The sequence below is a fragment of the Ctenopharyngodon idella genome, chromosome 3 (assembly GCF_019924925.1).
Source record: "Ctenopharyngodon idella isolate HZGC_01 chromosome 3, HZGC01, whole genome shotgun sequence".
Classification (NCBI taxonomy): domain Eukaryota; kingdom Metazoa; phylum Chordata; class Actinopteri; order Cypriniformes; family Xenocyprididae; genus Ctenopharyngodon; species Ctenopharyngodon idella.
Window position 1 is genome coordinate 44,602,878 of NC_067222.1, and position 17,840 is coordinate 44,620,717.

The 17,840-nt window shown below is 36.9% G+C and overlaps 1 protein-coding gene across 9 annotated transcripts in view; it reads left to right on the forward strand.

Annotated features, from left to right (window-relative positions):
* The window catches only part of radil2a (Ras association and DIL domains 2a), a 206,282-nt gene that overhangs the window by 21,332 nt on the left and 167,110 nt on the right, over window positions 1-17,840 (forward strand). For 2 of the 9 annotated variants that reach the window (XR_007929276.1, XR_007929275.1), the window contains exons 10-16: window positions 402-574; window positions 7,382-7,526; window positions 8,516-8,694; window positions 9,881-10,223; window positions 11,657-11,784; window positions 13,248-13,387; window positions 13,928-14,604. Coding sequence is in view for 7 of the 9 variants with exons in the window: in XM_051888383.1 (XP_051744343.1) it covers window positions 402-574; window positions 7,382-7,526; window positions 8,516-8,694; window positions 9,881-10,223; window positions 11,657-11,784; window positions 13,248-13,387; window positions 13,928-14,015 (1,196 nt within the window). In the remaining 2 variants the exon portion in view is untranslated. Of the gene's footprint in view, window positions 1-401; window positions 575-7,381; window positions 7,527-8,515; window positions 8,695-9,880; window positions 10,224-11,656; window positions 11,785-13,247; window positions 13,388-13,927; window positions 14,770-17,840 lie in introns of those variants that run through there. The other 7 variants (XM_051888385.1, XM_051888386.1, XM_051888384.1 and 4 more) reach the window with 5 other exon arrangements.

Here is a 17,840-nt window from a genome sequence, read left to right on the forward strand (position 1 = left end):
GGTTTTGATGCAAGTTATATTGATTCACACACCAGAATAAGAACACAGAAGACAAGAGAGTGCATTGTAAACTACTTTGTTGAACCGGCTGTTTACACCCGAGTAGTCTTACTATTCTTTTAGGACGTGTTTCTCACGAGGGTGTGAATTTTACAGAGTGAATATTTAAACCCAGGTGTAAATATCACTGGCCGCACAACACAGCAGCTGTTTGCTCGGCAATAGTCTGCTGGAGCCAGACAAAACTATGACAGAATGTAAATTGGTTGAGTTCAAATCCAGCTTTTTGTAACTTTTGATGATTATTGAAAAATAAAGAGTAGCAAAAAGTAGCTTAATATGATTAACCAATTGCACTAATTGGGACTTCAGGATAAATATTGTTGTGGATGTGTTTAAAGGGTCCGGAGGTGGTTTCTACCAGTGGTCTAGAGGAGTGCAGATCCGGGCCAACCTGGATTTGCTGATGGACTGGACTCAAAGCATCGGACTGGGAGATCTGGCTGCCGACTTCTTCCAGAAACTCTCTTCAGCCGTCAACCTGCTTGCAACTCCCAAAGAGACCCTGCTGCAGGTCAGAAACTCTTTCAACTGCTTCACAAATGCTTGAACTTATGCAAAAGCAAAGCATTTGCAAATGTATTGTTTTAGGGATGCGTCTTGTTTCGATTCCAGTACCATACTCATATACTTGCACACAATAAAATGTCCAGACACAAAATAAATAAAATCTATGCAGGATACAAACAACATTCAATTTTATAAACCCACAGCAAAGTAAATCTCTATTTTGCATACAGATATAGAAGCATGTTTTTAGTGTTTAATAATTTGCCTTAACCTGAATTCATTCATTCATTCATTGCATTACGTAATGAGAATTTTGAGGAAATGTTTCATTTTCTAAAGACAAGAGATAATTTCATATTTCATATAATTTCTCTTTTAATTTTGGGGCGAAATATGACTTGGTTCATCTGAGATGAATCTACCCAATGTGTTGTCTGCTATTGTCATGGAAAACCTGAATTATCAGGGAATTTTAAAACCGTCTTTCCAGAGATGGAAAAGTCATGGAAAGGAATTAAATCTAAGGCTCTGTTCACACTTTTGGTTCGTTTCTCTTGGTTCATTTGATCTGGACCAAAAAAGAAAAAGATACATTTAGTCCTGGTTTGCTGAGCATTCACACTGTCATTTTTAGAAATGAACATAAAGATACAAAACAAAAACGACATTTATGATGTATATTTTGTGACTGAACTTACCCAAACATCTAAAACAATGCTGTGTTCTGGGCTAAACATGCTTGTTGTATGTGCGTACATACAGTATGATGGTATTTTTACCAGCTGAGAACTCGTATAGAGCTTATAAAATGTGTAAAGGAGTCAAAACAGCTGCAGGACACACACTCAAACGAAGATCTGCTGCTAAAAGATGCGTTTCTGATGCCTGTACTGAACTGTGATGGGCAACATTACGACTATGATGAGAAAAACAGGTATCCTTGAGGATTACCTGCTTTTTAGGGTCACATCTTGTGACATCACATCCTGTTTTTGGTTCGTTTACATGTCTTTGGTTCGTGTTGCGTTCATATTTCATTGGAACTGCACCAGAGTTTGTTTCGAAGCATTTTGTTTCGGCCCATTTGTTTGGTTGCGCACCAGATTTCGGATGGCAGCGTTCACACTTACTCAAATGAATCACACCAGAGTTTGTTTTAATCAAACCAAACCTGCCAAGTGTGAACACACCCTAAAACATCATGGAAGTTTCTATAGTGAATATAAATTAGTAACAATTTTCAATAAGGTCCTATTATAACATTACTAACAGTACATTTGTTACAGCATTTGTGGATCTTTGTTAATTTTAGTTAATAAAAATACAGCTCATTATTGTTAGCTCAGATCCATTAAAAATATTAACAGATACCATTTTTATTTTAATAATGTTTAAGTAAATGTTAAACTTAACATTTAATTAGATTAATAAATGCTTTAGTTATGTTTCATTGTTAGTTCATGTGAGTCAACTAATGTTAACAAATGGAACATTATGGTTCTTGCAAACCATAGTGTTGTGGGAAAATTGAGTTGTTCTAATTGAACAAATTAGTCTGAATGATTCATTAGTGAATCAGTCTAAAACATTTTAAATGACCTTATCCAGTGATCACAGTTCACTAGAAAGAAATGCATTGGTCATAAAGTGTGGGAACCCTGGGTATCAGTGACTACCAAAAAGAAACTTGTACATGGTGTGTCAAAAATGGTGTTGGTTCAACCTTATATTGTTTATTCAGTTCCCTTGATTTAGTTTTATTGAACTGTGAATAAATAAGGAAATTCTTCAGCTGCAAAGAAGAATTAACTTAGGTTTGACAGCAAGGTGTGTTGTGGGTGATGATTTTACAGGTGTGAGTATCAGCTATAAAAATACCAATAAAGCCCTTACATATGTCATCAAGCAGGATTTAGGACTATAAAAATGACGTGATGTTTCAAGAAATGCTGAGCAAACCTGTTTCACAAGCCAATAGCATTCCTTGAGGTATCAAGTTAATTCAGTATAACCTCATGATGGCATCAATCTCATGACAAAGGTCATATTTACTTCTTAAGTCATGCCAGTTTTCCGTATACGTCACATAAATAAAAACCCATTCGGCCTGCCACAACATGCCGCTGGATTCACCCAGTCATATAATCCTAAATAATATGCATTTGTCAACTGAAAATTATTGTAAATCACAATGTAGACAGAGCGCCGCAGGCAGGAGAGACTTTTGTACCTGGATGAACAGGAAATGGAAGATTTCAAAACAGCTGTTTGTCTGGTCTTAAACCTGTTAACTTCCTTCAAAAGCCATTGATAGTGGGGAGATGCATTGTTTACTCTTTTGTGCTTAAGGAAATGAGTTTCACTTGGCTTATCATACCATAAAACAAAGGCAGAATAACAGAGGACAGTACAAGGTTTACAGCACGCCACCCAAACACATCCTGTACCGTGGGGGTTTACAGGTCTCGTGAAGTGGCTCGCGGCGGTAGAGAGTCTGACTGGAGATCGGCAGTAAATGAACTTTGACTGTTAAGGCTCTTAACCTGTCAGAGAGCTGGATTACAGCTCTGAGTGGCAGGGGCTAGTATGATCTCACTGTCTTAAGTGACTGAGTTTACTTTAAACACACTCCAAACAAACATATACATGACTCACTCGGTCACATGATCTATCTGTTTATTTGTCCTGCATTGCACAGTCAACCATAAATGCACTTTTTACAGTAAGTGAAGTAAAAGTAAACATTTCATTCCAAATTGGATTAAGGGTGGTTCTCCATTATTAAAACTATGAGAGATTCGGAAAGATACCCTTGTGAAAAGAAAGTACACTTTAACACTTTTAAAAAGAGTATGTATCACAGAACATGTAGTAAAAATATATTTAAGTTTAGACACTTAGGCTAACAGTTTGTTTTTTGTTTATTTACTCATTTAGTAAGGGACAATATACATTAATAATACATAAAAAAGGTAAAATGTGCCAGATTTGTTGAAAGACAACAAAAAAAAAAAAAAACAATTCTACACACAAATACAAAACTACCTGAATGTAGTTTACACTTGAAGGAAAAAGTGTTACAGTTTAAATTTATATTAAATGCAGTGAGCTGAAGCTTTTAACCCACTTAAATCCATCTTTATATGTAATTTCATAATTACTTCAATTGTCTTTGAAATATGGTTAAAGCGTACTGTTGAATGTACTGGCAAGCATTTTTTTGTAAACTGAAATATATTTTAATGTTATTTATATTGAAACTTGTATTTAAATATATTTGTAATTACACATTTGAAATTACGAAGTTGCAATTTAGTACATTTAAAATATATTAACTTTACAACAGTTAAAATGATAATCAAGTACTTCACATGTGCTTTAGTGTGTCAGTCAACACATCAAAATAACTGTACTTCTGACTAAAGATTAATAAAACAATGATTTAAATGTGCTTTGAAGTAAAACTTTACTAACTTTAAAGTGAACTTTTAAAAGGTGTGTGCATAGTGATAAAACTCTTGAAGTTCACTTAAGTACCCTTTTATTTCATTAATATTATATCATCTGCAAGTACAGTTTTTATAAAATATTCTTTTAAAATTTGAAGTACACTATAGTACAAGTGCACATTTAATACAATTAAACACACTTCTTCTATCCCGCATCCATATTCATAAGCCAGCATATTGTTACTTTACAAGTTTGGGTTAAGACTTTAATCTACCAAACTTAGCACAGTCTTAAACTAACACTGTATGCTTTATTTTTGATTGGACTTTCTCTGTTCCTGTCTGTCTAAGACTTTTTTACGCTACATTTTGGTCACGTGCCCAAAGTCACTACTGTTAGATAAAACTACAGCGTGGCGACGCTTTGTGTACTGAGTTAAGTGGGGTTTTGTGCTTTTCTTTAAGCGCCACCTACTGTCAGAGAGAGTGCTGTTTGCTACGAATTGGTCTGAACAGACAAATTGCATGCGAGTTTTTGTGTTTGTATAAACAGGCTGTGACTCTGGGCTAACGTCTTTTTAATCCCTGAGTGAAGGTGAATTTTAACTTTAGGTTCAGCAGTGTTTCACACATTTCCACAGATGGACAATCAGTAATTTATACTGGTTGCGTGTTTGTCAAGGAATAGTTTACTTAGGATTTTGAATCACCCGGGATTAACAATTGTAAGTGTGAAAAAGGTATTCTAAAAACACCATATCAACCTCTTTGGAACACAATAGCTACCAGACAGACAACCGTACTAACCACTAGAACACACTAGAAATCAATCGATCTAACCCATATGCTGTATAAATTTAACATTTTTAGCTCAAGCCAACATCAAAGTTTGTCTTGAGGAACTGTACTTTGCTGGCTAATAATATTATCACATGTAGCACTTGTTGAGACAGTATGTGTCTGTCAGTATCATCCAGTGTGCAATTAGAGAATGTTAACTTCCTCTATCTGTCAACAAACAATGGTTGCATGTCAAAGTTGCTAGGAGACTGGTTGTTAAGTTTCCACCCATGGCATGAGCGCACAGTTTGTGGTTTGCAAAACATCCATTTCTGCTCACAGTTGCAGATGTATTTTCCCCTTTTCCATCCATCTATTTTGGGACAGCCATTCTGACTCTCCAGCCCAGCCTGTTGCTGTTGTGGGTGTCTAACGCAAAGAAAAAATGACAATATGACACAAGACTCTAGTTCTCTCAACAGTCTCTTAAACTGTGCTCTCTCAGATTTGTCACATACTCAAAATCTGCATCAGACATCTCCAACATTTCTCATCAAATTATCCACATTCCACATTCACATTCTTTGTCATTTATCTCATTTGAGTGTATTTTTTAAGAAAGTATATGAGAAAGATCTGAAACAAATTTGATAGATGTCCATTACGTTTAATTTTAGGTCCCTGAGCAATATTTTTTTAATGGTGAACCAAGCCTTTTGTCATTGTTGTTGTTGTAAATCCAACATCTACACCAGACCTGGTTTACTCATAGGACTTGTTACTTGTTTAACCCTTTTACAGTCAAATCCTAGGAGAAACTGGTGTCAGATTAACAAAACAGGTACCTTATTCCAGACGTGGCTACAGATAGATGGGAAACGCAAATAAATTGCACATGCAGCTGGATAAAATTAGCTACTCATAAACATATACTTCTGATGCACACGACTGTGTTGTGGCTTTAGTAGCCAAGAGTGAGTCCTGCGACTAGATCACAGCCGTTCCCAGACTCATGTAACACCACCCATCACGTGTGTTTGAGGCGTCTTAAAAATTTCTATGCAGCAGCTAAATGATTTATGAAAAATCTCTAATGTTGCATTTCAGGGTATAAGGGTGAATCTTACCAGGTGACATTTCTTCCCATAATCAAAATAAAAAAGTAAGAAATAATATTTAGCAATGTTTGCAAACTTATCATAGTGCTCCTGACATTGTATTTTTCTCCTTACATTCATCATAAACATATTTCATTACTTTCATTTATATTTAATTAAGTAACTATCAGTAAAATCGTCATGCAACCATTATAATAGTTTCTTACATATTTGAAATAAGTTAATGCATTCGTGTTTTCTACTGTCTTTAGTGTGTAATGCTGTAAAAGTCACTCCAAACGGAGTTATTCTCTATATCAGTTACATTGTTTCTGAACTCCCTGGAAGTTGTAGTCTTAAAGTTTTAAATAAACTCTCAGTTTAATGAAACTAAGCTGAAACCGTAAGGAAATGCCAAACATATCCTGCCAGGTTCAGCAGTTCTGTTCTAGTGAGTTTGTACAATATTTGTTCCCAGCCACTGCTTCCTAAATCATTTTGTGAAGAGACTGGTTTAATTACATACAAGGACTGGATGTTATATTGTTCTGGACACAGAAGAAACACTACTCTGTTATTTAGATTGTCTATTCATAAGAAACCAGTAAAGAAGAATGAAAAAAAAACATTTGTGAGCTAGTGTTTTCGCTTTATTTCCTTTGTGGTATTTTAATGTTTGTTTGGTTGACAATAGAGTTTGCTTGTCAAAGCAAGGCATGTCTTGTCAGAGAATGATATGTACCCTTGTGAAATGAATAATTATTTACCTATTTCAATTTTTTTAATAGTCAAAATACTATACTGTCCACCCAATTATTCTCCTTACTGCATAGAAATGTACTAAAACATTCAGACTACATGATATTTAACCAGAGTTGCATTTCTCTGCTGTTATTACTTGAACTAATTGCTGCGTTTGACAATTTAGATCACGTTTTTCTTGCCATTTCTGGACAGGCAGTAGTCTAGTTTATATTCTACCAGTTTGTTTGTGTGAATGTGTTTGTGTAAAACATCTTTTTGATGGTAAAGGAGGGTACACCACAAGGCTCAGTCTTGGGTCCTTTGTTGTTTTCTTTGTACATTCTCCCTTTAGGTGATGTTATTAAAAAAAATGCCATTTCATTGTTATGCAGACTACACAAATTTCATCTAAATTGATATGTGAGATGTGTGAACGAGTACACTAACTGAAAACAGTTTTTCACCAACAGTTACCGTTGCTAAACCATGCTGGGCTGTTTCCCAAAAGCCTTGTAAGCCATGTACAATTTTGTGGCCATTGTGGTGTTGCAAAAAAATCAAGAGTAGAATGTATGTGACGAATTGGGAGAAAACACATCCCTAAATACATTTTACCAGCACATTTCTCCTGTACTGAATACGGTTAGCTAACTGTGCTGAGAAATCCAGTTGGGCCCAAAAACTGCTTATAGTTTTATGTGATTTTTTTTCATTCTTCTATGCATCTGTGTGTGTTTACAGTCCTCATGGTCCACTCTGAGAGCTGAGTTTGTTCATCTGAACCCTGCACAGCTGCATCATATGCTGAGAGAGTACAACACAGCCCGTACGTGCCCTCCATGCTGGACCCCGTCTCCAGAGGATGCAGCGGCGGCCCTCCATACCTGTGAGCTCAAATATGAACACACACACGTCATCCTTTAATCACAGATGAACAGAAACATTTGATTGTTAGTTCCAAAATATAGTACACCAACAGCCTTGTCAATATTATGAACTATTTCTGTTTTTAAACATTTTAGTGAATAATAGTGTTTAATGTGTATTTTAAAAGGTTTGTCTTAAAGTTAGTTTACCCAAAAGTGAAAATTCTGTCATTAATTACTCACCCTCATGTTGTTCAAAACCCGTAAGACTTTAGTTCATCTTCGGAACACAAATTAAGATATTTTTGATGAAATCCATGAGCTTTTTGGCCTCCGATAGACTGCAACATTATTACCACTTTCAAGGCCCAGAAAGGTAGTAAAGACATCGTTAAAATAGTCAACGTGACTACAGTGGTTCAACCTTAATGTTGTGAAGCAAAGAGAACACTTTTTGTGCGCAAAAAAAAAAAAAAAAAAATAACAAGTTGATTCAACAATTTCTTCTCATCCATGTCAGTCTCCTCTGATATTCAAGTTGTAAACACAGTGCAGCGCTTCCAGGTTCTACATCAGAATGCCGGCTCATTATTGGCCGGCTCCTGTGTCAGCATCACGCATGTGTCGTGCTGCTCACGTGATCAGCCAATACTGAGCCACCGTTCCGACATAGAACCCGGAAGAGCTACAATGTGTTTAATACACGAATAGTGTAGTAGTCTGACATGGAAGAGAATGAGCTAATGTCTTACGGGTTTGGAATGACATGAGGGTGAGTAATTAATGACAGAATTTTCATTTTTGGGTGAACTAACCCTTTAAGGTCCTGATATACTCACAGCAAAGTTCTTTTTTTTTCTTCACTTAGAAGAAAAAAGTAGTTTGAAATACCTTTTCATGACCATTTTAGCAGTGGGCGATTCATTATCAGGGGGAGGCCTACATATAAAGGACTCAAATTATCTCTGAGATTCTCTGTGCCTGACAGCAAACATTTTTTTTGTCTTAGCTAATATCCTGGAAAGTTTCGACAACCATCCTCCTCTAATCCTGCCCAGCAGCATCTTTCATCTGGAGCTGGGAAATCCCATCACAGAGCCAGGGCTGTTCCCTCCACTGCAGCATCTGCAGGACTTTATCCAGTCTCTCCCAGACAGCCAGACACAGTCTGATCATCAGCCCTCACAGGTGAACCTCCTCCACGCTGTTAACTCCCTACTGACACCACAGAAAATGCACAGATATTTATTGCAATGGTTAGTTGAAGGGTTTAGAACTATTTTAAAGGTTCCTAATTTTGTTTTGAGGTCTTCTACAATTGGTTTACATGCATCCAAGGTCAAAAAAAATTCTCAAAAATGTACTTTCTCATAATATACATTGCACATTACCTCATTTTTTAAAGAGTCTGAAAACGGTCAAATGGAATTCAGCCTCTCTAAACCCCTCCTTTCCAAGAGCCTAATCTGCTCTGATTGGTCAGATGACCCAGTCTGTTGTGATTGGTCTACTGCTTACAATGCGTGTCGGAAATGAAACAGCCATTACCACATCTGAGTTTCAACTCCAGAGGCACTTGATACACAGTGACTTGAATGATGGCGTCAGTTTTACCGTATCAATTCCTGCGCGAGTCCTCATCTTTTCATGCAAGGTGATTCACTGTGCTGAAAACAGCGCCTTCTTGACGTTGAGAAGTTGAATCAAACTCTTCCAGGCCTGAGCTACAACAACATAGTTTGAGGGTGGGTGACAGTGACAGTCATTGAAGACCATAGTCTGGCATTATGCAAATTTGTTACGTTGTTAACTAGGAAGGAACAGGAAGTGAGACTGGCGATTCATTTCAGCAGTTTCAAATTGGTTCTTTCTTTTCGGAGATGATAACTCTCATGCGTTTTGATCTTTAAAACTTTGCAGACCATTTTAATTTCACAAACAGCTGTATTACAAACTGCATGAAAGGTATTATTCAAAAAAGCATTACATCTCATAATAGAACAAAACCGACCAACATTTAAATCTCTTGATAGAACAAAATGACCATTATTTATATTTTAAATCTGCCATTGAGTCATTATGCTACTGACATATGTGGTAGACAACACTACAAATACAATATAGATAGATCTAAATCCAGAGGATCACCTGTTTCGCTGTTTTATATTGTCATATCGTCCAAGATCTCTTGCTCTATGGTAAAGCACTAAGACATTACTGACATAACAGTACGACTTTCTACAAAACTGCTTTGAAATGATGCATATTCTGAAAGTGCTATACAAATAAATGTAACATTACTTGAAATATGGGCTGATAATAATTTTTCACATTTTGGATTAATAATTATTTTTCACATTTTGGATTAATTCAGGGCTCCTGCAGTATCTTGAATGAAGAGACATCATCTGAACCAATCACCTGCCAGGATTCAGAGGCAACAGATCAACACCCTGTCACCAGGACACCTCCTCAGTTTCGGGAGACTCACAGCAATCTGAGCTCATGTGAGGCTGTCCTGACCCAGAAACTCAAGAGTCTGGAGCTCCAAAACAGCTTGTCTGGAAGTACAGGCCTGGGCTACCACAAGAGTCTGGCCCTCGACCCCTCCTGCCTGCTTACGCCTCCCAACACCCCTCAGAATCTAGACCAAGCTGAGCTGGAAGCCAGCCTTCTGGAGGGGACGGCACAGCAGACAGCACGCCAGCACAGGAAAGGTAACCAGCACAAATTTAAACCTACATGAAATGAGCTGGAGCACTAGTACTACTTGTCTTCTATTTGTTAGTGAGCCGTACTCTGAGAAATATCTCAGACATGTTCACCCCGTAGCGTGTTCCCTGATCTCAAAGGCAGGGTGTATTGTCTTTGGAGGCGTAAGGGAGGTGCTGGTGTTGATGTGGAGTTGGGTTTGTGTGTTCTGGCTGCAGCGGGTGAAGAAGCTGGAAACCAGCCCTCCTCCTCCTCCTCTCCAGAATGCTTTTACCACACGTAATATATATAAAATGAGCAATGGTCAGGTGAGCTCAGTGAAGAACCGGTCTTTGTAACTGATGTTGGGATCAGGTTATTATTCAGAACTGATATACTGACATACTGTGATATGTACATGGTGCTAAAAAATTACTTCAGAGAATATCCTGAGAAAACCATTGAGTATGTAAATTCATTTTACCTGTGGTTAAATATAGTGCACAGCCTTGTATGACTTTTTGCATTTATAAAACAGCAGCAACAGCTGCATGGTAAATGGCAGAAATATTCAATAAATAATTAATTTTTTATAATTAAAATATTTCTTCCACTAAGTCATTTTTAAAGCGTTAGTTCACCCAAAAATCAAAATTCTGTCATGATTTACTCTCCCTCATGTTGTTATAAACCCATTAGACTTATGTCGACATTGGCTTTTAAACGCAGTCCAATCAGAATGTAGAGCTGAAACTTTTTTTTTTTATAATAAAGTATGAACTAAAGTAGTGTCTAAACTAGAATATGGAAAATATGGACATTTGTACATTTATTATATAAGGTAGAGCTCTACATGTGGCCTCCTGTTCCCACTGGTTTCCCGCCTCCTCTTTCTAAAGACTAGTGTGGATTTTCCCAATCAAAGGGACTCTTCTTAGATCTCACTAGTTTTGACCACTAATACATCCCACTTTTTTTGGTAGTGGCACAAATCCTATAATCTGGTTAAAGAATTACAGAGAGGTGGTGATGTCAGGAGAAAAAAGAGCAATGGATAAAGCATCATGGGAATTTACAGTTGGCTTGCTTGCTGGAATCTTAATCGGGACAGGCATTGTTAAGGACGCGGGCCGGGTGGCCGAGTGCTGGAGGAAAGCCCTTTGTGTGTCCACCAGCCCACAGCAGAAGATCTTTATGGGAACATGAAAATGGTCATACTTGTATCATCATTATGCAGAACTGTCTGATGTTTATTACAAACCAAACCTGTGAAAATCTGAAAGAAAGAAACAGTCCGTTCACTAGTTTATGGGTGAATTTTGACCTTTTCAATATGACCTACAATTCTGATTTCATTTTGACTCTAATTTCATGAAATAATCACTATGATAATAATATTGATAGTCCTAAAAACAACCTTTATTCTGATAATGTGATGCGTTTGATGTTGTTTTCTCAGTAAAGAACGGCCTCGCAGGAAACACAGACCAAAGAAAAGAGGAAGATGAGGATGATAGAGATGAAGTGTTCACCGTAGAGCTGATGAAAGGACCTCATGGTCTTGGTCTGGCACTGGTGGATGGAATGGTGAGAATTATCTTTGTCCTGTTTTTGTTTTCTATTTATCTTTCTATACTTGTCTACTACTGGATATAGTATGTAAACTGTGCACAGTATATGATTGTTTTGTATGCATGGAATACTTGCATTATGGTTGGGACGCATTACGGTAATGAGAATTAGATTTTTGTGTGTTGCGGTAATGAGAATTTAGCAGGAAAATGACCTGGACATGTTTTGTTTGATACTCACTCTCTATTTACTGTAGATGATGTAACATTTGAAGCAGATGAATAAATGATGGTCCCTCTGATGAGTTGATTAGCATATTGACTTCAATAGTTGTTCCTTCATTGTGATCATGCTGTTGAAATGACCCTGTTTTATATATAGAAGGTATTTAATGTCCATTTCTCTGTAGACACACGGTTGTACAGTAAACCATGGCGAAAGCAAACTGTAATGTAATTTGAGCTTGCTGCACAACTTTATTTTTCAACACCTTCAAAACTAGACCAGTCAGCAGCTGTTATGATTAAATATAACAGAGGATACACTAGATCCGGACATGAAGAATCTGTTTCAAAAACTAGTGAACTGAGGGATTTCTGTCCCTCCATTGAAAGTCAATTGACCCAAAACTTTGACGCTTCAAAACCTTAAAGACATCATATAAGGAATCCATATAAATTGAGTGTTTAATTCAAGTCTTCTGAAGAGACATGATCACTTTTATGATAAACATGTATTGGGTAAAATAGGTCTATTTTGTTTAATTATAAGCTCGCTTCATCAAATATCTAGCTAGATTCGTTCACTGAACATGTTGCAGTGCATTATGGGATTGTCTTTTCTGCAAAAGAATATATGTGTTGCTTCCTTGGAATTTGGTTTTAGTCAAAGATATCTTGGACGGCAGCACAGTGTCGTTGCCTACCTTTTGTAACAGATTTTGCATCATGAGTGTGTCTGTGAGGCCTTAAAATACTGCCTACATGGCAGCTCACTAGGGTTTGGAGCAGAGTCATAGTTTCTTAGAGCTTCTTTGTTCACTTGCTCAGAGACTTTGGCCCTGTAAATGACTTGGAATTGCTGACTTAAGTGTTCACTATGAGGTGCACGTGTGGGGGGTTATGTTTTACGAGAAGCTGCTCAGTAGGGGATGGATGGGTTTGCGTTAGCCACACCGATCGTCTTCTGAAGCAACAATGAGTCCAGAGCTTGACTGAACGTGAGAAGATCTCCTGTGTTTCCCAGAACTGCACTGACATTGAGGTTGATGTTAACAATAAGATGAAGTAAGAACCTGATGACTGTGTGGTTAAGCCTTCAGAGACAATAAAACATCATGTGACTCAGGACGCTCTCAAACAAATGCACCACTAGGGTGATACAGCGGGGATCAAACTAATCATTTCCTGTTGCTGCGGATCCTCATCTAGTCATCGCTAATCTCGAGTCTTGTCTTTGTTTGGGCTTGTTGGTGATAGAAAACTCCCCTGCGAGTGAGTGGGATCTACGTGAAGTCAGTGGTGCCAGATTCCCCAGCAGCCCTCAGCCAGAGACTCAGAGCGGGCGACCGAATCCTCGCTGTGAATGGAGTCAGTCTGGTGGGCGTGGACTACCACAGGTGAACAACATCTGACATGCTGCTGAAGGGTGGCATTTTACCTTACAATACTTCTTCTTTGTCTCCAATGATTAAAAAAACATTCCTATTCACATTATAGATAACTAGATTTTTCCTGGTTTGGCTGAAATAATGGATCCTCTGATATCCACCCATAAGCCATTTGAGAGCAAATATATAGAATAATGTGAAAAAAGCTGAAAAATATTGTATTGTTTTAGTGATATGGCCCAATCATAGGCAGGACTACCTTTCTTTATCTTTAAGCGAAATATCTTACTTCTTTCTTTTGATTTTGGAGAGAAATAATGTCCTGTATGTATGTTTGTACCCAGAAATCCTGAAAAACCACAACATATTCATTGTGTTTGCACACACTTGGTGAATAAAGCTCATTCTGATTCTGAAATAAGAAACTTGAACATGTTCTGAACATTAGATTCACATTATAAGATTTAAGGTTTAACAGATGAGATGATGGACGTTCTTGACACTGAAACTGACCGAATAACCCTCCCCTGCTCCTTCTTTTCCTGACAGTGGAAGAGAACTCATCCGGACGTCAAGCGATTCGCTCCGATTACTGGTGGCCAAAACCGAATCCAGGAACTTCATCACCAGATGCTGAGAAACACAACAGACTCGTCTGGATTCTTGACTCAATCATTGAGCTGATTTTCCTCATTGATCCATTCAGACAAATCTGGAACTCAAATATTTTGCTGAAACCAAAGTAAAGGCAATTCAACTGGATTATTTAATGTTTTTTATTTTTTAAGTTGTTTTTGTTTCTGCTGGCAAACTCTTTGTCTCAAAAGGCCAGAATAATATGTTGATATCTTCCATTAATAGTGTTTATTTCACACTTTTCTTTCTATCTTTAATGTAACATAGTTTACCAGATGTTTTAAACCGTTGTTTACCAGTGTTTTATTTTCATTTAGTATCTGTCCGTCTGTCATTTTCTGGTTTCATGAGAAATAGTTGTGGTCCAGACAGGGTTATTTCAGTTTCCTTAAAGCTCAAACTGGAAGGAAAAGACGATTGCAGCTTCATTCTCTGTTCATAACATCCAAATACTGCTGTAAATCAGTGAGAACTACATTAGTTTTTAGTCAGTTAACCAAAGTATCACTATTAAAGTGCTGTTTTAAATGGTTCATGTTGCTGATGTTATGAAACTATTGTACTGTTTTCATATTGATATTTCTTGTGAGGTTCCTGATGTCAGTCATAAATGATGATATTCTTCTCAGTGCCAGAGAAACAGTGTTATATTGTGTCATCTGTGTTCATGATGGCGTATAAAAACAATCGGTTGTAATATTTATGTGTTATTGTACAAGTGTAATAAATATTATTTTGATTTCTTTTTAAAGAAATTTTTCTGTCTTGTGTTGATGGATCCTATTGAACAGGAAGTTGGGTGGTGCACAGCCATCATTTTAATAGTTTATTGGCTTTAGTAATTTTAAATATATGTGCAAAAAGATGATTTTGTCTGTTTTGGAGTACACCAGCATATAAATGTCTTCAAAACTAACAGACATGGACTAAAAGCCACAAAGCTCTAGTTTGTATTTCTCAGGCTCTTTAACTGCGGTCTCGTCCTGCTCTGTTGGGTCTGTTAGTCTGAAGAGGGTTTAGAAATGAAATCTAAATAAAGCAACAGCACACTTCTGGGTGAACGAGGAGTCCAGCTGCTGTGAGATGGAGTAGAAGATCATGGAGGAGCTCAAGGGTGTGTCTGTCAGAGATGCTGCTCACCGCAAACACATTTATAGAGCATTTATTGAGTGAGTTTCCACTGCAGCAGCGACACACACACCATATACAGGAGCTCATGCTGAGACGCTGCGCTTTAACGTGATCTTTACACACGTTCACCTCTTTAAAGAGATTTAAGAAAAGCTGTTGAGTCAGGTTAGTTTGAATATTCAGCTAACGACAATGTCTTACATTAACTAGAGCCCTTTACTTACCTTAAGATTTTAGGATGTTTATTAAGATGTTTTTAATGTTCATGAGTTGAGGACTTAAATTCATTCTCTTCATCTTGTTTTCTCTCGGTCTCATCTGAATGGTCAGACTCGTGCTGTTTTGTTTAGACAGACATTGGGTTTTGTGGCTGTCACTCCACGTCTGGTCCAATATGAACATAAGAGTTACATCTGCGATGCTGTGTTTGAAATAACATGATTTGTTTGGATTATTCAAATGATAATCTACATCCTCTCCTCTCACTTTTAAAAGCGTTAAATATCTCATGATATTTACCTGGTTGAATGGACATTGACACAGAAGCAGAGTTTGACTCTTGTGTTAGTGCTGTTGGTTTGGGTCGGTGTTCGTATATGAGCAGGACTGTGACAGAGAGAGGAAATTTAAACAATGGCTCTGGTTATGCAGCATCTAAATCCATCATGCTTCACCTGTACTTCTATATCTTTCCATTCCCAACATTACAGGAGATGGATGGAGGCGTTTGTAAGTATTTCACAGCTGTGGGAGAATGAATAGTGTTGTTAGTGAGACACTTTCTCCAGACACAGCAGATCTAGTCTGGAGTTTGAGCAGCCAGAGGATGAACGAGATGAATTCACTCACTCGACCCTCAGTGACGGCAGGTTAGTCGCGCTCATGTTTTCTGTCTTCTGTCTGAATGATGTTTGTCTCCCTCTGCTGGACTGAGTGGATCAAACCTCCAGACAGATCAGATTATTTGAGACAATCATGCTTGAGGACTGGAAAAGAAACCAGGAGAGAGATTACAGTTCATGGTCATCATGGCAAATGCTTTCTTACAATGCTGTACAAAAGACTAAAGTAAGACTGTTAAAGCAACAATCACTGCTGGAGAAACAGTGACTGAACTGCAGAATCACACAACAAGATATGAGAGACACAGACATCATTTCAGAAGTGAGGGGGGCAGAAATGTCAGGCGTAATACCAGTTTTTATCTGACCTTTGTCTAACTGACACATTTTATTTTTTATCTTTTAATTAAGTAAGAAATCGCTGCTGAACAATAACCACTGATATCTATAATATTTTTCCCAATATTTCATGGCAATTTTATGATTGGTTTATGTACTACAAACACTTGTGCATGAAGTCCTCATGGATTTTACACAATGCAAATGATCAAAAATATACAGTACCTTTCAGAAGTTTGGAAACAAGTCTCTTTCTCTCACCAAAGCTGAATTTATTTAATCAAAAATACAGTAAAACTGTAATATTGTGAAATAGTATTATAATTTAAAATAACTGTTTTCTATGTGAACATATAGTAAAATGTAGTTTATTCCTGTGATCAAAGCTGTATTTTCAGCATCATTACTCCAGTCTTCAGTGTCACATGATCCTTCAGTGTCACATGATCCTTCAGAAATCATTCTAATATGATGATTTGATGATCAAGAAACATTTATGATTATTAATGTTGAAAACAGTTGTGCTGCTTCATATTTCTGTGGAAACCATGATACCATTCAAACATTTGTTGTAAGATTAAAAAAAGAAAGAAATTAATAAATTTATTCATCAAGCATGCATTAAATTTATCAAAAGTGACAGTAAAGACGTGTATAATATTAAAAAAAAAAGATTTCTATTTAATAAATGCTTTAATAAATTTAATAAAAGTAAATGTAATAAATGCAAATAAATCCTGTTACTTTCTATTCATCAAAGAATCCTGAAAAATAAAATGCATCATGGTTTCCACAACAATTTTAAGCAGCACAACTATTTTCAACACTGATAATAATCATAAATGTTTCTTGAGCAGCAAATCATCATATTACAATGATTTCTGAAGGACCACGTGACACTGAAGACTGTAATAGTAATATTTCGCAATATTACTGTTTGTGCAGCCTTGGTGATCATAAGAGACTTCTTTCAAAAACATTAAAAAGTCTATCAATAAGCACTGCATTATTCATATACTTTTTTGTCAATAAATATCTTGAGTTGGCTTTAAAACACACACATAAACCATATATTGTCACAATCGTCTTCACGTTTCATCAGTCAAAACGTTTCTGCTTTTTGTTCAACTGCTGCTACAGCGAATAGCTGGTGGAGAGAGAGAGAGAGAGAGAGAGAGAGAGAGAGAGAGAGAGCGCCCTCTGGCTTCGAGTATGAATGAAACAGACTTTACACGAGAGTTTTAGCGCTCATAATGTTCACATCACCTCGTTTTGGATAAGAATAAAACGACAGGTCATGAATGGACTGTCTTGTCTCTTTAAATTTAAATCTAGATTGATTCATATTGGACTTCACGTCCCTCGTGTTTTCTACGCCATGCAAGATACTCATCATTTATAGTTCAACTACAGTAAATCTACCCTTAAAAAAGATACTAACAACATTTACACGTTTAAAGGAGCCAATATCATTTTTAATATATAATTATTGGATAATGAAATGTATTATTTCT